The 27778-nt window shown below is 38.7% G+C and overlaps 1 protein-coding gene across 1 annotated transcript in view; it reads left to right on the forward strand.

The window, feature by feature from the left end:
• The window catches only part of ric1 (RIC1 homolog, RAB6A GEF complex partner 1), an 80864-nt gene that overhangs the window by 47757 nt on the left and 5329 nt on the right, over positions 1–27778 (forward strand). The window contains 17 exon segments of the mRNA XM_084136206.1: positions 151–287; positions 766–857; positions 2482–2570; positions 5944–6088; positions 7387–7435; positions 11888–12034; positions 14946–15143; positions 15234–15272; positions 17370–17480; positions 17564–17653; positions 17740–17900; positions 18536–18674; positions 19029–19145; positions 21600–22316; positions 23529–23687; positions 24322–24458; positions 27354–27649. Of these exon segments, the coding sequence (XP_083992332.1) occupies positions 151–287; positions 766–857; positions 2482–2570; positions 5944–6088; positions 7387–7435; positions 11888–12034; positions 14946–15143; positions 15234–15272; positions 17370–17480; positions 17564–17653; positions 17740–17900; positions 18536–18674; positions 19029–19145; positions 21600–22316; positions 23529–23687; positions 24322–24458; positions 27354–27649 (2823 nt within the window).

Raw genomic sequence — 27778 nt, forward strand, 5'->3', positions numbered from 1 at the left:
AGACCTTACTGTAGAGTGTAACACTCTTTATACTGTATGACCCGTGATGATCCTGACCAGTGAACGTGTGTTTATCTGATCTGAATAATGACACTCGTGTGTGTGTGTGTGTGTGTGTGTGTGTGTGTGTGTGTGTGTGTGTGTGTGTAGGAGGGCCGTGTTTGGACCTGGAGGGCGTGTACATTCGGGATATGGAGTATTGCTCCACGCTGGACGGGTTTGCTGTCGTGTTTGATGACGGGAGACTTGGATTCATCACACCAACTGCAAACAGACTCGCCACAGACGTGAGTTTCACAAACACTCGGCTCGTTTAAACACATGCTATGAGTAACTGATGCTGTGTGTTCAGATCATCCTACTTTAACTTGAACTCTTCAAAGATGATTCTCAAGATATATACACACACTCACACTCACACAACACAAATCACACTTGACACACACACACACACACACACACACTCACACAACACAAATCACACTTGACACACACTCACACAACACAAATCACACTCGCACACACACTCACACAACACAAATCACACCTAACACACACTCACACACACACACACTTGCACAGCACGCTCCAGCATGACAGTGGTTGATCTGAAAGACAAACCTGATCACAGAAGACCGTTTACGCTCATGTCTGAGAATGCGACACGCGTTTAGATTGTGTTATGATTTTCAGAAAGACACTGGCTTGATGTGTTTGTGTTCATGTACTAATGTTGTGTGTGTGTGTGTGTGTGTTTCTCTGCAGCAGCTGCAGGGCGTTTGGGCCGCTGATGTCTCTGATGGCACGTGTGTCGCCGTCAACAACAAATACAGACTAATGGCCTTCGGCTGCGCAAGGTGTGTGTGTGTGTTTGTGTGTGTCATTTGTGTGTGTTTGTGTGTGTATCAGGTGTGATCCGTGTCATTAGTGTTGTGTGTGAATGTGTGTCTCAGGTGTGATTTGTGTGTGTGTCAGGTGTGGTCTTTAACATTTGTAGTGAGTGAGTGAGTTAGTTATCTGTGTGTGTGTCTGTGTGAGAGAGTGTGTGTGTGTGTGTGTGTGTGTTGTCCTGTCTGTCTGTCTGTGATTGTGTGTGTATCAGGTGTGATCTGTCTGTGTGTGAGAGAGAGCGTGTGTGTGTGTGTGTGTGTGTTGTCCTGTCTGTCTGTCTGTGTTTGTGTGTGCGAGTGTGTGTATCAGGTGTGATATGTCATCTGTGTAGTGTGAGTATGAGTGTAAGAGAGAGAGAGAGTGTGTGTTGTCCTGTCTGTCTGTGTTTGTGTGTGCGAGTGTGTGTATCAGGTGTGATATGTCATCTGTGTAGTGTGAGTATGAGTGTAAGAGAGAGAGAGTGTGTGTGTGTGTGTTGTCCTGTCTGTCTGTGTTTGTGTGTGCGAGTGTGTGTATCAGGTGTGATATGTCATTTGTGTAGTGAGTATGAGTGTAAGAGAGAGAGAGAGTGTGTGTGTGTGTGTGTGTGTGTTGTCCTGTCTGTGTTTGTGTGAGAGTGTGTGTGTGTGTGTGTATCAGGTGTGATGTGTCTGTGTGTGAGAGTGTGTGTCTGTGTTTGTGTGTGTGTGTGTCTGTGTGAAAGAGAGAGAGTGTGTGTTGTGTTGTCCTGTCTGTCTGTCTGTCTGTCTGTGTTTGTGTGTGATTGTGTCTGTGAAAGAAGAGTGTGTGTATGTTGTCCTGTCTGTCTGTCTGTGTTTGTGTGTGAGAGTGTGTGTGTATCAGGTGTGATGTGTCTGTGTGTGAGAGTGCGTGTCTGTGTCTGTGTGAAAGAGAGAGTGTGTGTGTTGTGTTGTCCTGTCTGTCTGTGTTTGTGTGTGAGAGTGTGTGTGTGTATCAGGTGTGATGTGTGATTTGTGTTGTGTGAGTATGAGTGTGTGTGAGAGAGAGAGAGAGAGAGAGTCAGACATGTGGCTGTTGTTTCCCTGTTCAGTCTAGAGATATCAGAGGATTAAAACTGGTGTTCAAAGGTTTGGGGTCTGGAAGATTTTTTAATGTTTTGCTCATTTATTTGATCTCAAATACAGTAAAAACAGTGAAATATTGTTCCAGTGTAAATCATCTGTTCTCTATGTGAATATATAGTAAAGTGTAATTTATTCCTGTGATCAAAGCTGAATTTTCAGCATCATTACTCCAGTCTTCAGTGTCACATGATCCTTCACAAATCATTCTAATATGATGACTTGAAACATTTCTGATTATTATCAATGTTGAAAAAAGTTGTATATTTTTGTGGAAACCATGATACATTTTATTTTTCAGGATTCTTTTAATATAATCTTTTGTAACATTATAAATGTCTTTAAAAGAAATCTCACTGAGCTCAAACTTTTGTATCTGTAGTAATAGTTTAGTAGTTATTCTCAGTCTAGATTTATTTCATCAGATAGAAATTGCTCTTTTTGTGAGTGATATCATCTCAAATCACCAGAAGAGTGTGTGTGATCATGTTTATTGTGTGTGTTGCAGTGGTTCAGTGTTGGTCTACATGATTGACAGCTCTACAGGATCCATGCAGCTCTCTCATAAACTCGAGTTAACCCCTAAACACTACCCAGGTGAGACGCTCCTCACACACTCCTCTACACACTCCTGTTAAACTCGAGTTAACCCCTAAACACTACCCAGGTGAGACGCTCCTCACACACTCCTGTTAAACTCGAGTTAACCCCTAAACACTACCCAGGTGAGACGCTCCTCACACACTCCTGTTAAACTCGAGTTAACCCCTAAACACTACCCAGGTGAGACGCTCCTCACACACTCCTGTTAAACTCGAGTTAACCCCTAAACACTACCCAGGTGAGACGCTCCTCACACACTCCTCTACACACTCCTGTTAAACTCGAGTTAACCCCTAAACACTACCCAGGTGAGACGCTCCTCACACACTCCTCTACACACTCCTGTTAAACTCGAGTTAACCCCTAAACACTACCCAGGTGAGACGCTCCTCACACACTCCTCTACACACTCCTGTTAAACTCGAGTTAACCCCTAAACACTACCCAGGTGAGACGCTCCTCACACACTCCTCTACACACTCCTGTTAAACTCGAGTTAACCCCTAAACACTACCCAGGTGAGACGCTCCTCACACACTCCTCTACACACTCCTGTTAAACTCGAGTTAACCCCTAAACACTACCCAGGTGAGACGCTCCTCACACACTCCTCTACACACTCCTGTTAAACTCGAGTTAACCCCTAAACACTACCCAGGTGAGACGCTCCTCACACACTCCTCTACACACTCCTGTTAAACTCGAGTTAACCCCTAAACACTACCCAGGTGAGACGCTCCTCACACACTCCTCTACACACTCCTGTTAAACTCGAGTTAACCCCTAAACACTACCCAGGTGAGACGCTCCTCACACACTCCTCTACACACTCCTGTTAAACTCGAGTTAACCCCTAAACACTACCCAGGTGAGACGCTCCTCACACACTCCTCTACACACTCCTGTTAAACTCGAGTTAACCCCTAAACACTACCCAGGTGAGACGCTCCTCACACACTCCTCTACACACTCCTGTTAAACTCGAGTTAACCCCTAAACACTACCCAGGTGAGACGCTCCTCACACACTCCTCTACACACTCCTGTTAAACTCGAGTTAACCCCTAAACACTACCCAGGTGAGACGCTCCTCACACACTCCTCTACACACTCCTGTTACTCCTGTTAAACTCGAGTTAACCCCTAAACACTACCCAGGTGAGACGCTCCTCTACACACTCCTCTACACACTCCTGTTAAACTCGAGTTAACCCCTAAACACTACCCAGGTGAGACGCTCCTCACACACTCCTCTACACACTCCTGTTAAACTCGAGTTAACCCCTAAACACTACCCAGGTGAGACGCTCCTCACACACTCCTCTACACACTCCTGTTAAACTCGAGTTAACCCCTAAACACTACCCAGGTGAGACGCTCCTCACACACTCCTCTACACACTCCTGTTACTCCTGTTAAACTCGAGTTAACCCCTAAACACTACCCAGGTGAGACACTCCTCTACACACTCCTGTTAAACTCGAGTTAATCCCTAAACACTACCCAGGTGAGACGCTCCTCACACACTCCTCTACACACTCCTGTTAAACTCGAGTTAACCCCTAAACACTACCCAGGTGAGACGCTCCTCACACACTCCTCTACACACTCCTGTTAAACTGCAGTGAAACCACAGGATTCAACACGGCTTCAGTCAAACCACAGATGGAGGATGATCCTTTTATTTAACCTCAGACCCACAATCCTCTCTGATCGAGTGTTCGCTCATGATCCACTGACGCCCCCTGGTGGCTGCTGTGTGTGTGTTTGCATTTGTCGCCTTTGACTACTTAGGGACATTTAATTTAATATTCAACAATATTATTGATCTGCCTTATTGACACCATTATATGAGAACATATATATATATATAAATGAACTAAATAACTTTTTTACAACCAAAATGAACCTCACTGGGCTTCCTTAAGCTGGGCTGTGACGCTATTTTCTTCTGGAAACAAAACTCTGTTGCATTATTTCCCTGTTATCTCTGTAAAGCTGCTTTGAAACACTCTGTGTTGTAAAAAGCACTGTATAAATAAAGGTGACTTGACTTTGGGAATCACATCATCAAACCCTCAAATCACTGACTAGATTTCCTCAGAAGTGTCAGTCTGTCAAGTTAGTTTCCTGATCAGCTGAGATAAACCTCAGGAAGTCACTTAGTCTGATTCCAGCTAATGCTGTTTGTTGATCCATAGGAAAGACGTCGAGGCTCAAACTGATTTTCCCAGCTATAGTTTAGGATTTTTAATCAAATTTCAGATTATTTTAACTTTTTAAAAAATGTATTCTGTTTATTCTTATGAAGATTTGAATGAGGCCAGATTACATTTTTAGCTTTTTTCGAGACGCAATGTTTGATTTTAAAGTATTATTAAATGTTGAAAGTAACAATATTAACTATTAAATAATGAACAGTTATAATACTTTTACAGCATTTATTTAGTTCGTTAACTAATGTAATTAACTAATGCTACTAATGAAACTTTGTTGCAAAGTGTTACTGATTATTTTTTTTTATTTTTTTTTTTACTGAAGATTAATTCTTTTCATAATTAACTTGCCATGAAAAAAGCTGTTAAATTATAAACAAACACAATAATTTGCTAAAACTAAATAACAGTTTATTAATATTACAGTACAATCAAACTGTCACTTGTTTTACACTTTATATTTTTATGCATTCAGTAACATTACAGTACTAGCAAACTACACTTCAATGTTTTACACTGATTTTTTTTGTGCATTTTATTTCTTTAAATGTATTTTTAGGCCCTGGCAACGATTAATCGCATAATGTATAATTATTTTGTATGTATAAATACACACGCATGCATGCATATTTAAGAAAAATGTGTTATTTACATATAAAATATTTAAATATAATATATATTATGTATAAATACAGTAGTCAACATCTGAACTGGATCAAAGCCTTTCATCAAAGTTATACATGAATTTTGAACAATACCTGTTCTTGTCTTAGGACAACTTGATGAACTTTTTTGATCCACTTCAAATGTTGACTACTGTATATATATATACAGTATATACATGCAAATATTTCTTAAATATATACATGCATGTGTGTATTTACAAAATAATTATACACAGTACACACACATATATATTATGTAAACTTTTATTTTGTATGCGATTAATCCCAATTAATCGTTTCCCAATCCTAGTATTTTTGTTGTTGGTTTGCTTTCGGATTGTCTAATTGCATATTCTGTCTGCAAACAATTCCCGTCCTAGTTTACTTTCCATCTGCTGCTCCTCATTTCCCTGTGTTCTGGAGACATCTCCCCTGGTTTAGTGTGTGTGACGCTGGTTTTAACACTCCTCTCTCTCTCTTGTCCCAGATGTGTGGAATAAGACAGGCCCTGTGAAGATGATCCGCTGGTCCCCCGACTGCAGCGTTGCCATGGTGACGTGGGACTGTGGAGGCCTGTCCCTGTGGAGTGTGTTCGGGGCTCATCTCATCTGCACACTCGGAGAGGACTTCGCGTGAGTCACATGACTTTATCACTGTCCCTGAGTCTCAATGTTCACACTATCCATCCTAAACAGTGTGTGAGATTAGAATAAGTGTGTCCCACAGCATAGTATGTTGAAGAGTATGCCGGAAGTCCCCGGATGATCTACTATTCCCGGTGGATTCTCGAAGTGCGGATCCGTGCTCACTATAACAGCTAATATTACCCATGATCCATTGCGCTTTGGACAAAGATTTAGTACAGAACTACAAACACGAGTAAAAAGTGTTGTGCGAATGTGCGCGACCGACGGTTTAGATAAAGGGGTTTGAGTGACTAATAATCAACATATGTCCTTGTTGCATATGTTACATTTACTTACCGTACTAATAACAGTAAATTATGCATAATTACATGCAATTAACCCTCAACCAAACCCTAACCCTATAGTTAGTACATGTAGTTGATTAATATTACTCAGTACTTGAATATATGATTACACTGTAACAATGACACCTTAAAATAAAGTGTAACCAAAATATTTATGTAATGTTATCCGTGTTGTGTTTCATCTGCAATAACAACGTGAACTTTTATAAAGATCCCTTTGGCCATTAACTTTTAAATGCATCATTATGCATGAATATGAGTCTCGTCATGAAAGACCCGCGACTGCAGATCAACGCGCTTCTGCATTTCTCTCCGATACAGGAGGACATTAAATGTGGAGGATTTTATCCTTGACAAGATGATTGACAGGCCAGTTTACGTGGCAAGATGCGTGTAACTAAGCAACAGAGAGCAACCGTTAAAGACGCTATTTTATAACGTGATAGTTTGTCCCAAAGCTTGTCTGCTCTTCTGCTACACAAAAAAAGAGTACACACTTTTAGGGCGTAGTGTCAGTAGGCGAGTTAGGACACCGTAACCAGAATATTCACGGATTGAGTTTTGCATCTCGACTTTTGTTTCTGGTTACATTTTACAATAAGGGTAATAAATAGTTTAATGTCAGATTTGTTTTTTATTAATTGCTTAACAAACAACACAATTGACATGTATAACAAAACATCCCGATAAGTGTTTACATTAAACAAATTATGCAATTTAAAAAATTGTAATCCTAACAATAACGATGCTAACAATAAGAAATACATTTGTTACAGTATTTATTCATCTTTAGTAATCTTAGTTAATAATAATAATACTGCATTGTTAGTTCATGTTTGTTCATCCATGCTGTGGAAGTATTTGTCATTATTAGTTCATGTGCAGTAATGAAGTTAACTAATGGAAGCTCATATTAAAGTGTTGTTTTTCCTGCTGCAGTTATCGCTCAGACGGCACGAAGAAAGATCCTCTGAAGATCAGCTCTATGGTGAGTGTGGAAACATGCTCTTTATTTACCATCATAACATCATTCATAACCATCATAACATCATTCAAAACCATCATAACACCATTCAAAACCATCATAACATCATTCATAACCATCAAAGCACCATTCATAACCATCATAACACCATTCATAACCATCATAACACCATTCATAACCATCATAACACCATTCATAACCATCATAACACCATTCATAACCATCATAACATCATTCAAAACCATCATAACACCATTCAAAACCATCATAACATCATTCATAACCATCAAAGCACCATTCATAACCATCATAACACCATTCATAACCATCATAACACCATTCATAACCATCATAACACCATTCATAACCATCATAACACCATTCATAACCATCATTACACCATTCATAACCATCAGAACACCATTCAAAACCATCAGAACACCATTCATAACCATCAGAACACCATTCATAACCATCAGAACACCATTCATAACCATCATTACACCATTCATAACCATCAGAACACCATTCATAACCATCATTACACCATTCATAACCATCAGAACACCATTCATAACCATCAGAACACCATTCATAACCATCAGAACACCATTCATAACCATCATTACACCATTCATAACCATCAGAACACCATTCATAACCATCATTACACCATTCATAACCATCAGAACACCATTCAAAACCATCATAACATCATTCATAACCATCAAAGCACCATTCAAAACCATCAGAACACCATTCATAACCATCATAACACCATTCATAACCATCAGAACACCATTCATAACCATCAGAACACCATTCATAACCATCAGAACACCATTCATAACCATCAGAACACCATTCATAACCATCATTACACCATTCATAACCATCATTACACCATTCATAACCATCATTACACCATTCATAACCATCAGAACACCATTCATAACCATCATTACACCATTCATAACCATCAGAACACCATTCATAACCATCAGAACACCATTCATAACCATCATAACATCATTCATAACCATCAAAGCACCATTCAAAACCATCAGAACACCATTCATAACCATCATAACACCATTCATAACCATCAGAACACCATTCATAACCATCAGAACACCATTCATAACCATCATTACACCATTCATAACCATCAGAACACCATTCAAAACCATCAGAACACCATTCATAACACCATTCATAACCATCATTACACCATTCATAACCATCAGAACACCATTCATAACCATCAGAACACCATTCATAACCATCATTACACCATTCATAACCATCAGAACACCATTCATAACCATCATAACAACATTCATAACCATCATTACACCATTCATAACCATCAGAACACCATTCAAAACCATCATAACATCATTCATAACCATCAAAGCACCATTCAAAACCATCAGAACACCATTCATAACCATCATAACACCATTCATAACCATCAGAACACCATTCATAACCATCAGAACACCATTCATAACCATCAGAACACCATTCATAACCATCAGAACACCATTCATAACCATCATTACACCATTCATAACCATCATTACACCATTCATAACCATCATTACACCATTCATAACCATCAGAACACCATTCATAACCATCATTACACCATTCATAACCATCAGAACACCATTCATAACCATCAGAACACCATTCATAACCATCATAACATCATTCATAACCATCAAAGCACCATTCAAAACCATCAGAACACCATTCATAACCATCATAACACCATTCATAACCATCAGAACACCATTCATAACCATCAGAACACCATTCATAACCATCATTACACCATTCATAACCATCAGAACACCATTCAAAACCATCAGAACACCATTCATAACACCATTCATAACCATCATTACACCATTCATAACCATCAGAACACCATTCATAACCATCAGAACACCATTCATAACCATCATTACACCATTCATAACCATCAGAACACCATTCATAACCATCATAACAACATTCATAACCATCATTACAACATTCATAACCATCATAACACCATTCATAACCATCATTACACCATTCATAACCATCATAACCATCATATCAACATTCATAAACGGATGGTAAATTGGGCATCAAGACCTGCAGTGTAAACAAGGCCTTATTTTCTGAATAATAACAATTTAACTTTTTAAATATATTAATTTAAACCAGGGGTGGGCAAACTTTTTGGCTCAAGGGCCACACTGGGTTTTAAAAATTTGACAGAGGGCCGGCCCAGTAGCAGATTATGAAGCACGATCTCATGAAAGTGCGTATCTATACCACAAATTTTATTTCTCGTGCCATTTATATGCCAAAAATGTTGTTTTTTTTGCGTGCATATGTTACGCACTGTAAACCCCTTGGTTAGGATTAGGGGTGCAGAGTGCGTGCCTATTACAGGCCATAAAGTGCGTATTATATGCACGTGAAAACTGCGTATCATAAGCACTACAAATACAATTCGTGGTATTCGCACTTTAATGAGATCGGGCTGAGCAAACAGACATTTACGTTGTGGCAATGTCTGTGCAAAATTCAACAACTGAGAGACGATATTCTGACAATACATTTTTTATGCTAGATATCCCCCATTTAGCATGTTATGTCTTGATGTTAATTTTTAATTAGTCAGATGTTAGATAATTATAGCCTATACTTTTTAAATATTTATCCTTATTATTATTTAATGGGCCTAACAGTAAATTAGAAACAAAACACCTGCAAGTGTACACTTAGAAGAGTAAAAATGACAGGTTATGTTAATTCAACTTTATTAAAACTGCATGGCAATCAATTTGCACTTCCAAAAGTCATACATTTGTGGAAAAAAACGAAATAAACGAATATACAAATTTATTTTAAGAATAATAAAATAAAACATAAAAAGCAAAGGCAGATCAGAACATTTAATGAAAAAAAAAAACCGGGTTCTGTACATGGCACACAGGGGAGTGTAGTCGAAAGCCGGGCGATAAAGGTCGGTAAACGGAATCAGTCAGGATACATCCACAAATCCAGAGGAGCAAAGAAACTAAATAGCAGACAAATCAAAGGAAAAACTAAACAGGTGTGCAAGCGGTTACCAAACATTTTTTTTCTCTGTGAGTTTCCAAAAAAGGAAAAAACATTAACGTGCAACAAGTCTATGCGCTTAAGTCGCTGTCTGTTTGGTTTCCATGGTGACGCGTCATTGCTTGTTACGTGACACAGCGCTGAATGAATGATGATCTGCTTTTATGTCATTTTTCCTTTTTTACATTTGTTAGCTATGGCATGCAATATCTGATATTCCGATTGTCAAATATATGCAACGCAATATATATATATATAACGCAAAGTATTGCAAGAAAAAAGGCAAAATTAATGCGATCTTAAGACAATTTTTTTAAATACTCGGCGGGCCGGTTTAAACAGCCTAACATGTTTATATTTTATAGCCTAGTATGTGGCCCGCGGGCCGTAGTTTGCCCACCCCTGATTTAAACTAATTATTAGGCTATAATTTTTACCACACGCCCCACACTTTGAAAACCCCTGGATTAAATGAATACATTATTAGCTTACTGTGTGATTTGTATATTATGTACATTTTCTGAAATGCAAAACTTAGACATAGTCATATTTGATAACAGATCACTGTAAATTAGACTCTAGATTTTCTGCAAAGCTGCTTTGAAACAATATTGTGAAAGCGCTGTACAAATAAACGTGAATTGAACTGAACTTATAGGGTGTTTAAAATCAAATCACTTTTTGACATTACTGAATATATAAAATAAAGTTTTAGTTTAAACTATTTATTATAGCTTAGTATATTATGATTTATTATAATATAATTATTATACATTTAATTATAGCTGAAATAATTAGTCATTTTGTTTTTTTTATTTCAAGTAATGATAATGTTTTTAGTGTTAGTGCACATCATCAACGGCCTACATGAGCTGATCTGATGTATAGCTTGAATGCTATAGATATTAGACATTAATGTCTATAGTTCTGTGATCAAAGCTCTGTAATGCAGTGCAATACAATGACTGTCAGATGAACAAATAAACCTTCCTCAAAAGCTTGATCATCATATTTGATACTCATGATTTTTATGATAAATTATGTCTGGACAAAGGACGTTTGTACAATTATACTGAGGGACTTTTACTTGATAAAGAAGGTTATAGGTTCTAATGAGTCACGATGTAATGTATAGCTTGAAAGCGATGTAAAGGCCGATTCACACTGACGACACACACTTCACCGGATCAGTGTGTTCATCGAGTGATCATGCGGAGTGTCTGAGAAGTGACGCGCTGTAATCCGGTGATGGTCTGCGTCGGTCGGTGTGAACTGGCCTGAAGTGGCTCTGGATGCTGAATGTGTGTTGTGTGTGTGTGTGTGTGTGTTCAGAGTTGGGGTGTGGAGGGGTACCACCTGTGGGTGATCAGCAGCTCAGACTCGACTCCTGTGGAAGCGGAAGGAGACGACAAGCTCCAGCAAGCCGGCATTCTGCAGTTTCAGTTCATTAAGAGCGCGCTGACCGTCAACCCGTGCACGGTGAGACACACACACACACACACATCCATCACTGTCACTGGTTTAAACACAGACGCATCTGCATGTGTGATTAGAGTTCAGGATTAAATGCGTCGTTAAGAGTCTGATGTGTTTCAGCTCCTCATGGACTTTTTTTTAATGTGTCCAGATGTAGTTTTAGATTATTTGGTAACACTTTACAATAAGGTTCATTATTTTTTTACATTTTTTAATGTATACACTAACATGAACTAACAATGAGCAATACATTTGTTACAGTATTTATAATCTTTGTTAATGTTAGTTAATCATAATCCAGCTGTTCATTGTTCATGTTAGTTCACAGTTCATTAACTAATGCTAAATACAGCCTTTGATTTTTATAATGTATTAGTAAATGTTGAAATTAATATTAACTAAGATTAATAAATGCTGAAGAAGTATTTTTCATTTTTAGTTCATGTTAACTAATGAACCTTATTGTAAAGTGTTACCTTATTTATTGAAGATAAACTTTGTAAAAAAGGGTCTTAACGTTAGTTAATGCATTGGCTAACATGAACTAATAATGAGCAATATATTAATGTTAGTTAATAAAATGCAATAAGTCATTGTTAGTTCATGTTAGTTCACAGTTCATTAACTGATGTTAACAAATGCAACTTTTGAAAGCAGACGTATCTATTAACATTAGTTAATGCACTGTGAACTAACATGAACAAAAAGTTAGCAATTGTATTTGTTAGAATTTAACAAAGATATATTTTTTTATAAAAAATATATATTGCTCATTTTAGGTCATTTTATCTAATGTATTTTCTAATGTTAAAAATGAGAACATGTATTGTAACGTCTTTTCATTTTCTGTTCATGTTTTGCATGGCATTTCATTATAATCAGACAAACTTTAAATGCTCCATTATGTTTTGAGAGTCTGAATCTCATGTAACGATAACAAACATTTAAGAGAAAGTGATCTAAATGAATAGGAAAATCAGTGTTTTGATGTAGAAGTTGTTAAATTATTATCAGATTATTATAACCTCATTATAAGAGGCTAAATTTAATGGGGGGGAAAATTAATTTGCATGAGTGTTTTTGCTGTTTGTGCACATGGAACAGTGATGATCAGATGTAAGAGGGTGAATCAGGGTTCGTACGGGTGCTTGAAATCCTTGAAAGTGCTTGAATTTTGATGTTGTGTTTTCAAGGTTTGAAAAGTGCTTGAATTTTGGATAAAATGCTTGAAAATGCTTGAATTTGTAACTGTATTTCTTTCACAAGAAATATCTTTCTGACGAAATAGTTCTTTATTAAATGGAGAAAAAAATGTAGCCCTTCAGAATCAGATACAGATTGATTTGCGTTACGCTGGCCAGAGCAAAAGTAGGCGGAGTTTTCATTTTGATTTCCGCGGTTGTTTGGATGCACCATTTTTATTGGCCACGCAGCGGCAACAGTTGAACTATTTTAAACTTTGACCGCGGCGTGCGCGCGAGCTCGCTGAGCTCCGCTTTGGTCCGAGTTGCGCGGCGCAAGCCATTGAAATATATCAGTTTCATTTCATAGCGCAGCGCGGTCCGCGTCCTAAAGGGCCATTAGTGACTGAGAGTACTTGGTGTGATAATGTAATGTAAGTATTGCATGTCCGTTATGTCACGTTCATTTGTGGAATATGCAGTGAACATTGCCAAAATTACAGAACTGTAACGTGCAAATTAACCTGCAAACGTTAGCCCAGTGCATAACAACAGTCGTTGATTGCTGAACTGAAATCAGTCAGTGTCATAAGAAGTATACTGTTACTGTAAGGTTTAGGATGGCCCTATGCAATATTTACACTGCTCTATTACAGTAAATGTATTAGGTAACGTTATGTCTTGGCCCAAGACATCTTGGCAATGAAATACATTTATCAGGCAGGTGCCTGTGCACTCAGATATTGTTCAAACCTTGTCTATATCAAGAATGTGTCCCAAAACGGGAAGGCCTGTCAAATATTTCTGTTCAAATCTTCAAGTCTTCATATTTGAAATTAATTCAGTTTTTACAGCCTATAAATCACATTATCTGGTAAGCAATATTTGGACATTAATATAATGAAAAGTATATTATTCATATGGCTATATACTTAGTGATACATTTTGAAGAATAAAACTTGTGATTGGCTTAAATATTAGGGCTGCACAATATATTGAAATATTGCAAATGTATATATTACAATATGCATAATTGCATATCGCAACGGCTTGCAATAACTGGGGTCATGAACAGAAGACAAAGAAAATCACTCACTGCTTTTGGCTGAATAGGCTAACTTTTGTAGCTTTAATAAGAATCAGTATATTTAATTCATGCAGTGAAAACTAAGCAGTGTTTATTTTTACATTTGATGAATCAGTTTCTGTTGTTAAATAAACCTAATGTAGGATAACCTGAACCCCTAAACCCCAGTGGTGTTAAAATAACACTTCTTATGCTACAGAATACTGATGTTCACCGTCTTGAGGTTGTAGGGATATTTTCTTATCACAAAAAGAATGTGAAACACATATGTGTAGGTTATATCACTTTAAAGATATTTTAAAGATAATTTAAGTTAATTTGACACACTTTAAGCATTATCGTATCGCATATTGAATATCACATTATTTAATGAGTTATCGCATATCTCATTTTTCTTCAATATCGTGCAGCCCTCTGCTATTATGAAACATTTGGCTGTTTATCTCTTTTGATGTGATAAAAACACTAAATAATAATTTTAACTATGTATTGGTATGTAATTTACGGTAGTGTAAGGTGCTGGAAAAAGCTTTAAAATGGACCTGGAAAGTGCTTGAAAAGTGCTTGAATTTGACCTTGGAAAAAGTGTACGAACCCTGGTAAATGCAGTATTGATGGTCGTGTGTGTGTGTGTGTGTGTGATCAGAGTAACCAGGAGCAGGTGCTGCTGCAGGGAGAGGACCGTCTGTATCTGACCTGTGGAGACCCGACTCAGGCTCACAGCGGGCCGGATAAGAGCTCGCCTCGGGACACTGGGACTCCTCTGCACCGGCCCTCGCTCTCCACGCCTCTCTCTCAGGGGCTCAGCACTTTACTGGGACACAAGCACTGGCAGGTGGTTCAGGTACATCACCACACACTCCGAGCTCCATCACACGCTCCAGATCGTTCATCTCAGACTCTGAAATATGCTTCTGTTCCTCTGAATCTGCAGATTCACAGCACATATCTGGAGACCAACTGGCCCATCAGGGTAAGAACCGCCACACTGGCTCATATTCTCAACACTTCATGCTATTTTATACTATTAAGACTATTTTAAACTGTTTAAACCTTGAATGATCTATAATATGTGCACTACAATACATTTGTTACCTCATGCAACATGCAATATGACTTTAAGTGCAATGTATACATCTCAATATAAACTAGCATTCAACAGTTTGGGGTCAGTAAAATCAATACTTTTATTCAACAAGAATGCAGTAAAATGATCAAAAGACACAACAATAACGACATTTATAATATTACAAAAGATTATATTACAAAAATATGAACTGTTTTCAACATTGATAATAATCATAAATGATTCTTGAGCATCAAATCATCATATTAGAGTGATTTCTGAAGGATCATGTGACACTGAAGACTGGAGTAATGATGCTGAAAATTCAGCTTTGATCACAGGAATAAATTACACTTTACTATATATTCACATAGAAAACAGATGATTTACACTGGAATAACATTTCACAATTTTGCTGTTTTTACTGTATTTTCGATCACATAAATGCAGCCTTGGTGAGCAGAGAATCTTACCGACCCCTTTTTGAACTTTTGAACGCTAGTGTACATTTGATTAATCAAGGCAATATATGTATGTGTAATATTGAATATATTTTATAGTAGAACGCTTAGTCTATTTACTTGTAATTCTTGCTGTCCCTTGCTCACTGAAAGTTGCCACAGTTTCACTTTTTATTTAATTTTTTATAACCACACAAGTTTGTAATGTTATGATTCTCCTCGTCGATGTTTGCCTCGGGTCATGGCTTATAACTCTGCAACAAAAACTTTTTAAAATCCCTTTGGGGGTAAAAATGAATGGGAAAAATTCTAAAATACTATGAAGAGCACTAATGCTCTTCATAGATATGCAAATGTGGGCGGTCATATGCTAATGAGCTTTTCACTGTTCCATTTGCTTCCAAAAATCCATTTTTTAAAGGGGACATATCATGCCAAATGCACTTTTTTAGCCCTTAAATGCATTTTGTTGTATATTTGGAGTGTTTAGAAGTACAGAAAATATGAAATTATTCTCTTCAGGTGCTTCGTTGATATCTTTATATTCTGTTTTGGTCATATTTTTCAACCTGTTCCGATTTTTCTGTTATCTATGACGTTTTTTGAACTATTACGTCACAGTATTTGCAGCGGAACTGCCAAATAAGGACATTGAGTTCCGGCACAACACTTCGAGCAATCCGCCATTTTTATTTCTCGCTGCAATTTTGTAGTCCAAGCTAAAGGATGCAGAAGTTACGAGAGGGTAAGTTAAAATGTTCGGTTGTTGGATGTAGTAACCCACACGCTTCATTACACCGTCTAATGTAGATGAACTGCCGCGCTTGTTACAGGACGCATGTTTAACTGAAAGAACGAGCAGAGAGAGAGACCCGGTCGCGCGCGCGCGCTCACTCTCTCTCTTCAGAGCCAGGCTAAAGTGTAAACAAGACTTCACCGTCTCCAAACTAGACGCTGTCTTGCTCTCTCTCCCTCGCACATATTAATCAAAATAAATCGACACGGTGGTAAAAGGTCGGAAGACCAAAGTTTCATGTGTAAATACAGTACACACCAGTGCGATACATCCATATGAAGACGTTGTTCTACAGGTTCGTCGTCTTCATTTTCATCTCGCTCCTGCTCCGACTCTGGCTCGAACATGTAAGGCTGGCTGGACAAGTCTTCCGTTGTTGACATTTTGTTAATAACGTGTGAATAAAAAGTTTCTGTGCCGCTAGATAATCGTATCTCTGCTATCAAACTACAAAAATGGCCGAACGGGGTGGAGTTGAACCGAGTGTCACCGCTACAACCTGGAGAGGGGGCGGGGTATGAAGTGTCTCAATTGTATTTAAAGAGACCGCACCAAAACGAGTTGCTCTCAGACGCACATCAGAAAAGGGGTAGAAAAGGGGCCTGTGGAGCTATAATAATGAGGAATTCAGACCCAAGCATTGCAGTTCCGCTTTATATAGACTACAGATGTATGATTTATATGTAAAAAGGAACAATTTAAAAGCATGATATGTCTCCTTTAATGTGGCTGTCTTTGTGTGTTTAGTTTGCAGCGATAGACTGGTCTGGTCAGTGTGTGGCCGTCGCTGGTCGTCGTGGGTTTGCACATTATTCTTTATATTCCAGGAAATGGAAACTGTTCGGTAACGTCACACAGGTAAACGTCCCTCCATCAGTGTGTTTTCATTTAAAAGGTAAAAGCCTGTGATGGAAACTTTCTTAAACGATGTGTGTTTTCAGGAGCAGAATATGGCGGTGACGGGCGGTCTCGCGTGGTGGAACGACTTTGTTGTTATTGCGTGTTACAATTTCATCGACCGGCAGGAAGAGGCAAGAACGCTTGCATTAATGTTCCTCTGATGTCTCAGTATTGATCTGTGTGTGTGATGGACTGTCTTGTGTTTTCATGGCTTTAGCTGAGGCTGTACGTGCGCTCGGCTAATCTGGATAACGCGTTTGCTAGCGTCACCAAACTTCACGCCGACACACTGTTGCTGAACGTGTTTCGTAACGTGGTGATTCTGTTCCGGGCCGACTGCTCTATCTGCCTGTACAGCATCGAGAGACGACAGGACAGGTGGCACACACACACACACACACACACACACTCTGACATACATCATCTGGAATTAATGGACTAGTTAATTTTGTAATAATCCATTAAAAACCCAGCAATTGTTATTAAACCCTGTCATCATGAAATTCACTGGTGCTGCATTTAAATTATTAAATGAATATATAAAAGAGAAAAACATCTGCAAAAAACAAACTAATAAAAAAAACAAGCAAAAAAACGCTAAAGTAAAGACACGTTTAGAAATGCTATTTATTTATTTATTTATTTATAATTTATTTATTTAGTGTTTTTTTTATTTTTTATATGCATTTATTTTTATATAAAATATATATTAAAAGTTAGCTTTTTCTAAAGTCTCTTCTTTTCTGAATGAACTAATGGATCAATCCTGTGTTTCCAAACCTTGATTTTCCTAAAGAGTTTTGTCATAATAATGGAAAATGTCAGTCAATATAAAGGGTGAATAATTATATTTAATTCTGTTATTTCAAGCACTTTGGTGCTCCATAGATATGACCCAGAATGCCTTTTTTAGACTATTTTATGTTTCTTGTACACGACAAAGATGGATGGATGTGTGTTTGTTGTATTCGTCATGAACTTGTCTTGATGTTTCCACGTGTGTGTGTCATCAGCCCGAACCCGTCGGCCAGTGTGGAGCTGTTGCAGGAGGTCTCGATGTCTCGCTATATTCCTCACCCTGGTCTAGTGGTGTCTGTGACCCTCACGTCAGTGCGGACCGAGACCGGGATCACACTCAAAGCCCCGCAGCAGGTACACACACTCTCACACACTCACGCACACTCACACACTCACGCACACTCTCATGTACTCTCACACACTCACGCACACACTCATGTACTCTCACACACTCATGTACTCTCACCCACTCATGCACACTCTCATATGCACACTCTCACACACTCATGCACACACTCATGTACTCATGCACACTCACACACTCATGCACACTCTCACATGCACACTCACACACCACACTCACACACCACACTCACATGTGCACTCACATGCGCACACTCATGCACACACTCACGCACACTCTCTCACACACACACACTCACGCACACACTCCTGCATGCGTACTCATGGCCCGTGTGTGTGTGTCAGGCCTGTTCGGCTGAGAGTATCCTGTTGAATTTGGCTGGTCAGCTGATCATGCTGCAGCGAGACCGATCCGGGCCACAGGTACGAGAGAAGGACACGCCAGCCAATCAGACGATGCTGGTGAGTCTGATGCCCCGCCCCTTATCCTGATCCAATAGGTTCTGTGAGGAAAGATCTCATTCTTTTTCTTGATAAGGAAATGATAATTAATAATAACTTAATAAAACCAACATTCTGTGAGGTTGTTAATCGATGATATATGCTTGTGTTATTTCAGCTTTTTAAAAAATTTTTATAATCATGTTTATACCAAATAAAAACACTTTAGTGCCGGCAACTCTCATGAAGCACTGCAAATATATGTAAACATATATACTTGATTATGCAAATTACATAACCAAGTCAATCTCCCTATGCTCTCAAACTACTGTATCCATGCATATTTTGCAATAAATGTAAAATATATTGTTTATATATACATATATGCACACTCTACAGGTCAAAAGTTTCTTCTGCTCACCAAGTCTGCATTTATTTGATCAAAAATACAGTAAAAACAGTGAAATATTATTCCAATGTAAATCATCTGTTTTCTATGTGAATATATAGTAAAGTGTAATTTATTCCTGTGATCAAAGCTGAATTTTCAGCATCATTACTCCAGTCTTCAGTGTCACATGATCCTTCACAAATCATTAATACATTATCAACATCTTTAAATCAATAGTTTCATGTTCCTCCATTGATTGTCATCTGCAATGCTTCATGGGATTGTAGTTCAGTCTTTCTGTCCAGTCTTTTTTGCTTCAAATCAAAGTTAGTGATTTTCCTCACAGATGGTTAAATCAGTGTTTCCCGACCTTTTTTCAGTCAAGGCACCCTTTGAAAATCTTTAAAAATGTGTGGCACCCTACACTAGTGTTGTCACGATACTACTTTGATACTATACCTTGAAATGTATTAATTTACAAAGAACTGCCATATAAGCCTACTGTCATATAGATATTTTTAATATTATAAAAAAATGTTGTCCATCCATTTAAAGTCTAGGAAATCATTAATTTCTTCTGAAGAGATCACTTTACATGATGACATATTTAATTAAGGCTTTTATTCATATATAAACATTGCTCAATTACCATTGCAAATCTCACCCTAAATGTTTGCTCACTCAGTGTATTTGTGTTTTTATATTGGGATAATTTTGTTATAATTGCACAAGATAGCTTGTTTTTAATATATTTTATGTAATAATTTCACAGTTAATCTCCAAATTAATGTAGAAACAACATAAAGACAGTATATTTCAAATAATTGTTTAATGGCATCTTTTTATGAATGAAGTGTTATTTGATTCTGATGTCAGTGCTGCACATGTGGATTCCACACGCGTCCCATTCTCTCACAACTCTTAACGTTCATTTAAGACTTTATTTAACTAATTTAAGACGGCTCTCATGAGGATGCTCAAAGCGAAACCGTGAAAGAGAAGTCGAGTCTGGCGCGCATCGTTCTGTGCGTCTGCGTTCAGCGCATTCTCTTTTGTGTTTTCTCGCTTGCATGGTTTAAAAGCATTTGCATGAAGAAGAACGTGATTCTATAATGTAACGCTAGCCGAAGGATGACAGAAAAAAACGGATGCTGCTTTAATTGCGTTAAATATTTTTAACGCGTTAAACTGAAAAACATGAATCGCATGCGTTACCGTTGACAACAGCACGGACATAACCGATGTGTTTGTGAATACGCGGCAAGACGGACGTTGTGACAATGTTTTCGTGTGTATTTGACCGTTAGTGTAACAATGAAAAATAGGCAGCTTTATGTGGACGCACTGGGAATGAGGCACGGGAATAAAAATCATGCGCAAGCGCAACCTCTGCAATTCAACCCCGAAAACTTATGATTTGCATTTTTATTATAAATTTGTGCGCATTATTTGTTGTTATTAGAGACTTCCGACAATCCGAGATTGATAGTATTTTTATTTTTTTATTTTTTTTTACACATTTTAGCAATTTTTAAATGTTTGATGGGGTTTTTACACGGCACCCCTGCTCTCGCCAGAAGGCACCCCAGGGGGCCGCCGCACCCCGGTTGGGAAACGCTGGGTTAAATAATTCAATGATTAAAATCAAAGGTTGTGCTTGTTAACATTAGTAAATGCACTGTGAACTAACATGAACAATGAACGGCTGGATTTTTATTAACTAACGTTAATAAAGATTAATAAATACTGTAACAAATGTAGGTAACGCTTTATTTTACAGTGTCCTTGTTATGTACTTACCATAGAAATAACAGGAAATTATGCATAATTACATGCAATTAACCCTCAACCAAACCCTAACCCTATAGTAAGTACATGTAGTTAATTAATATTACTCAGAACTTAAATGTATAATTACACTGTAACAATGACACCTTCAAATAAAGTGTAACCAAAATGTATTGCTCATTGTTAGTTCTTGGTAGTTGTTAAAAAGTGTTTGGCGCTGTTGCTTTCCCTGAATGTCAGTCTGTGATGGTGGTCACTTATCTGTCTCTTGACTAACACGTGTCTCCCTCCGTCAGCCGTTCTGCGCGCCGGTGGTTCTGGCTCAGTGTGTGGAGAACGTGTGGACCACATGCCGCAGCAACCGCAAGAAACGGCACCTGATGGAGGCGCTGTGGCTCTCGTGCGGAGAGGCGGGGATGAAGGTGTGGCTCCCTCTGTTTCCCAGAGACCACCGCAAACCCCACTCGTTCCTGTCGCGCAGAATCATGCTACCCTTCCACATCAACATCTACCCGCTAACCGTGCTCTTCGAGGACGCTCTAATCCTCGGCGCCTCCAACGAAACCATGCTATTCGACGGCCTGAGCTCGTCCTCCGAGACGCTCGAGACGCTCTTCCCGTTTTGCACGGTGGAACGAACATCTCAGATCTACCTCCATCATATCCTACGCCAGCTGCTAATGCGTAACCTGGGCGAGCAGGCGCTAATGCTAGCGCAGTCGTGCGCGGCGCTGCCGTACTTCCCGCACGTGCTGGAGCTCATGGTGCACGTGGTTCTGGAGGAGGAGGCCACGTCTCGAGAGCCCATCCCCGACCCGCTGCTGCCCACCGTGGCCAAGTTCGTCACCGAGTTCCCGCTGTTCCTGCAGACCATCGTCCACTGCGCGCGCAAGACCGAGTACGCGCTGTGGAACTACCTGTTCGCCGCCGTCGGGAACCCCAAAGACCTGTTCGAGGAGTGTTTGATGGCGCAGGATCTGGACACGGCCGCGTCGTACCTGATCATCCTGCAGGTGAGGCCTAAACCTAGAAATAAACACACAATTCAAGAACAAAACACTTGAAATAAGTCATCATTATCTGTAGTTGCTCACCATTTATGTTTATCTATTTTACATCTTCAGTAGTTAAATCCACTTTAAATGGTCTGTGATGAAATAAATAAATAAAATGAAACATTTCCATGTAAAGATGCATTAAAGGAAGTATTATGTAAGATGGACCCAGGAAAACTGTCATAGTTTTTATCACAAGTACACTACCAGTCAAACGTTTTGGATCGGTAAGATGTAGAAGTCTCTTCTGCTCACCGAGGCTTAATTACAAATACAAAAAAACAGAAATATTGTGAAATATTATTACAATGATTAATTACTTGATCACCCTGCAGGTGAGGCCAAAAAAAGCAATATTCACCCAATTTAAGAACAAAACGCTTGATTTATACTTTGAAAATACTGAAAAAATTAAATAAAATACTCTTGAAATAAGTAGTTGCATCTTCAGTAGTTGAACCCACTTTAAATTGTCTGTGATGTAATAAATAAATAAATTCAATTAAACAGTTTGATGTAAAGAAACATTAAAGGAAGTGTCTTGTAAGATGTTCCCGGGACATTTTTATAGTTTTTAACACAAGTACACTACCAGTCAGAAGTTTTGGGTTGGTAAGATTTTTTATGTTTTTAAAAGAAGTCTCTTCTGCTCTCCAAGGCTGCATTTATTTGATTAAAAATACACCAACTACAAAATGTAGTGTTGTAAAAATGTTTCTATGTGAATATATAGTAAAGTGTAATTTATTCCTGTGATCAAAGCTGAATTTTACTCCAGTCTTCAGTGTCACATGATCCTTCACAAATCAGTCTAATATGATGAGTTGATGCTCAAGAAACATTCCTCATTATTAGCAATGTTTAAAACAGTTATTTACATACATTACATTTATTGATGAATAGAAAGTTCAAAAGAACAGCATTTATCTGAAATAGAAAGCTTGAATAAAGATAATTAATTTCACATGTCTAAATATATGATTGTTAATGTGACCTCTCTTAATGTGACAACCAGGTTTGTGTTGATAATCATGTATATAATATATCATAATTTATCATTTACACTGTATGAACTAATGGAACAGTCCTAAACGGCTTTTTCATAATAGAGAGGGCATCTAATTGAATAATCCTATTTTATTCATATTATTTTATGATATTTGTATGCAGAATATGGAGGTTCCAGCGGTGAGCCGTCAACACGCCACTCTGCTCTTCAACACGGCCCTCGAGCAGGGCAAATGGGATCTGTGTCGTCACATGATCCGCTTCCTCAAGGCCATTGGTTCAGGGGAGAGCGAGACTCCGCCCAGCACACCCACCACACAGGTGAGCAGACGTCAGATGGTGTGATGATTGATTGGAGGTGTGTGTGTGTGCATGGTGTTGAGATGCTTGTGTGATGATTGGAGGGGTGTGTGTGTGTGTGTGTGTGTGTGTGCGCATGGTGTTGAGATGCTTGTGTGATGATTGGAGATGTGTGTGTGTGTGTACATGGTGTTGAGATGCTCGTGTTGAAGCTCATGTGATTGGAGATGTGTGTGTGTGTGTGGTGTTGAGATGCTTGTGTGATGATTGGAGGTGTGTGTGTATGTGCATTGTGTTGAGATGTTCATGTGATGATTGGAGGTGTGTGAGTGTGTGTGTGTGTGCGCATGGTGTTGAGATGCTTGTGTGATGATTGGAGATGTGTGTGTGTGTGTGCATGGTGTTGAGATGCTCGTGTTGAAGCTCATGTGATTGGAGATGTGTGTGTGTGTGTGTGGTGTTGAGATGCTTGTGTGATGATTGGAGGTGTGTGTGTGTGTGTATGTGCATTGTGTTGAGATGTTCATGTGATGATTGGAGATGTGTGTGTGCATGGAGTTGAGATGGTCGTGTGATGATTGAAGGTGTGTGTGTGTATGGTGTTGAGATGCTAGTGTTGAAGCTCATGTGATTGGAGATGTGTGTGTGTGTGCAGGAGCAGAGCTCTACGGGAGGCTTTGAGTTTTTCCGTAACCGCAGCATCAGTATGTCTCAGTCTGTCGACAGCATCGCAGGAGGGAAGTTTAACCTGCAGAAAACCCTGAGCATGCCCTCCGGCCCGTCCTGCAAAGGGTAACACATACTCTACACACACTACACACATGCAGATACAGGGCTCGACATAACGCTTGTCCGGGACAAGTGGATTTTTTGAAGGGGAAAGTGAAAGAATTTTATTTGCCCGACCGGACAAAAAATAACTAGGGAATCACCAAAATGCGAGAATGATTCTGCATTAATTTAGTGTAAGTGGCGATTGAATAATAATATAATATGTAATGTACTACTGACAGTAACAAGGTTGTGCTGTTGAGGCTCTCACAGCCTCATGAGGAGAAATGGAAACAAATGAGCACAAAACACACTCAGTTAACATACTGTGCTAAACATTCAAAATGTGGAGTTTTTATATTTATAACATATATGATACAATCAGTGTTTGGAATAACGCCGTTTAAAAGAACGACTTTAGGTAACGGCGCTATTTTTTCAGTAACGGGGTAATCTAACTAATTACTTTTCCCATCGTTACGACGCCAGTTAACATTACTGGACATTAAATGCGGTGCGTTACTATGCATTGATTGAATAAACTGTGTAATCCGAACACACCCCTGGCTCGCACAGCTAGTGAGGAGGTGGGTTAATAATGAGGTAAGCGATTATGATTGGCTAAGGCAGAGTCATGCGTTTCATGGTAGCCAATCAGAGCCAGTGTTTTTACACACATGCCAGCACACGCGCCACACACACACACACACACACACCCCAGCTAAACAGAGATTCGATGAAGCAGCAGAGGTGGCGAGTCAGGAGCAATCCGATAAAAAGTTGGTATTTTCAAGGTGGAGATATAAGCACTACTTCAAATTCATTGGCAATAACTAGGGGTGGAACGGTACATGTACCCGTACGGGCGTCACGGTTTGGTGCATACATTTACACGGAGAATACACGGTATAAAAATAAATAAAACTCGCGTGCAAATTAATTAATGCAATGTGGAACTACTGTTATACGCGGGTTCTTTAGGGACACCTAATCTGTAGCCCCGCCTTAGCTCTGAACATGGCTCTGGAGCAGGCTGCGATGTAAAGATTGGAATGCTGGAATGTGTTGTGTGTGTGTGTGAGAGAGAGAGAGAGAGAGAGAGAGAGAGAGAGAGGCGCGGGCGCGATTGAAAAGTCGCAAAGTGTTTACATTTGTGTGCGCGCGTGCGTGTGTGTGTGTGAGTGAGCCGCGGACGCGATCGAACAGTGGAAACATAAAAACATTCCGTAATTTTGTTTATACAGGACATTCAAACTGCAAAGTGTTTCCAAATTCTTTGACATATAGCAATTTTTTTTTTTTTTTTTTACAGTAACGCAAATAGTTACTTTCCCTGGTAACGAGTTACTTTTATTATAGAGTAATTCAGTTACTAACTCAGTTACTTTTTGGAACAAGTAGTGAGTAACTATAACTAATTACTTTTTTAAAGTAACGTTCCCAACACTGGATACAATTAAACAACATCACACTACCAAGAGTGCTGAATACCTTCAGGATTGAAAATGTGACAATGGTTTAATTTGACAGTTCAATAAACAAGTAATAATTATTAAGTAGCTTACATTTTAGATGCTATATTGACTGTTTTTGTTCTATTTCAGCAGCGAAAATAGTTTCAAACAAAGATCACAGCAGAACCGTAACGCATCTCACAGCAACACACAACCTTGTTTCATCACTGAATGATTCAGCATTTTGAATGAGTCAAAGATTCATTAACAACTGCTTCATTCTTGACATTACTGAACGAATCATTTGAATAAATGACTCGCTCATTAAGACGGTCACCTGCCGCCACCTACTGGTGGTTTAGTTTTGTGTTTAAAAATATCATTCTTTCCAACATTTCTTATTTGTATATTAAAAAAATATATATTTAAAACAATCTCATAACATTATTTAATGCAGTTGTAATTTTTCAGTGCAAATAATTTAATTGTATTGGTAACAGCCTTATAGTGTATTATTATTCTAATTTAATTTATTGATCAAATTTAAGAATTAAAAATGAAAGATGAAGCATACAGTATATGTAAAACGATTAGGGGGGAAAATGCCCTTTATAAAGGTTAAAATATCATAAATATGCAGATTTAAACATGTCAAAGCTGACTGAACACTAATGAGAATATTGCTTCAGAATAAATTATTTACAACACAAAAAAATGTCGAGCCCTGAGATCGTTAAGAGTGATTCAGATGTTCCTCTCACAGCTTTCCCAGACAGTAGCACAGTGTTGGGACTAGGGCTGGGCAAAATCGATTTTTCGATTAATCGTTTTTTAAAATGTGGTCGAGTCAAGGTCGATTCTCAAACGCCACGAATCGATTTTTTTCCCTTATTTATTTATCTATCACCCAAAAGCCAGTATTAGTTTTCCTCCACTGTTCAGGCTTGCATGTTACAGCTAATGCTGTGAGATTTTATGTGTGTTTTATCTTAAGCATAAAATAACCTGATCCTGTTTGATCAAGACATGCGACTGTTCTGAATTTTCAGCTTACATTTTTCATCTTGCATCAAAATCCTGTCTTCATTGAATGCATTTGAAATATAGAGTTGTGTTCTGTGTTAATGTACCCAAGTGTACCTAAAGTAAAAAGTTTAATATACAGGTTAATGGCTCTTAATTTCATTTTATTAATTAACCACTTGTAAACTTATGTTCACACTTCTTTTTTTATAAATATAGAATTTGTATCAAATCTATATTCAATGAGTCGAATCAGAAATTGAAAATCGAATTATGAATCAAAATCGTATCGAGAATCGAATCGAATTGGAACATCTGAATCGATACCCAGCCCTAGTTGAGAGGTCTGATTCATCCAGATAATAAAGATTCTTTAATTCCACACAGCATGTTTCAGCTCATATGATGTGTGTGTGTGTGTGTGTGTGTGTGTCCTCAGTGGCGAGCGCTGGTGTAAGGACGGCGACTCCGCAGAGAACCTCTACATTGACCTGATGCTGTGGAGACACGCTCGGCTGCTGCTGGAGCAGGTCCGGCTGCGGGACCTGGGCTGTTTCTCCGCTCAGCTGGGCTTCGAGCTGATTGGCTGGCTGTGTCGGGAGCGCACGCGAGTGGCTCGCGTCGATGACTTCGTCACCGCGCTCAAATGCCTGCACAAGGACTTCCTGTGGCCGTTTCCCGTCATCCCAGCATGCTCTATTAGCTCGCCACTGAAGAACGGACGCTGCCGCCCAGGTGTGTGAACCATTTTTCCTCCAGTTATGTCATAATCTGTATCACGAGACAGGTTTTAAACTGCAAATACTAATATATAATAAATATGATCTATATTAATTTATCATTGTGTGTGCATAAATGAAATTT

Source organism: Abramis brama (assembly GCF_963993115.1).
Source record: "Abramis brama genome assembly, chromosome: 15".
NCBI lineage: Eukaryota > Metazoa > Chordata > Actinopteri > Cypriniformes > Leuciscidae > Abramis > Abramis brama.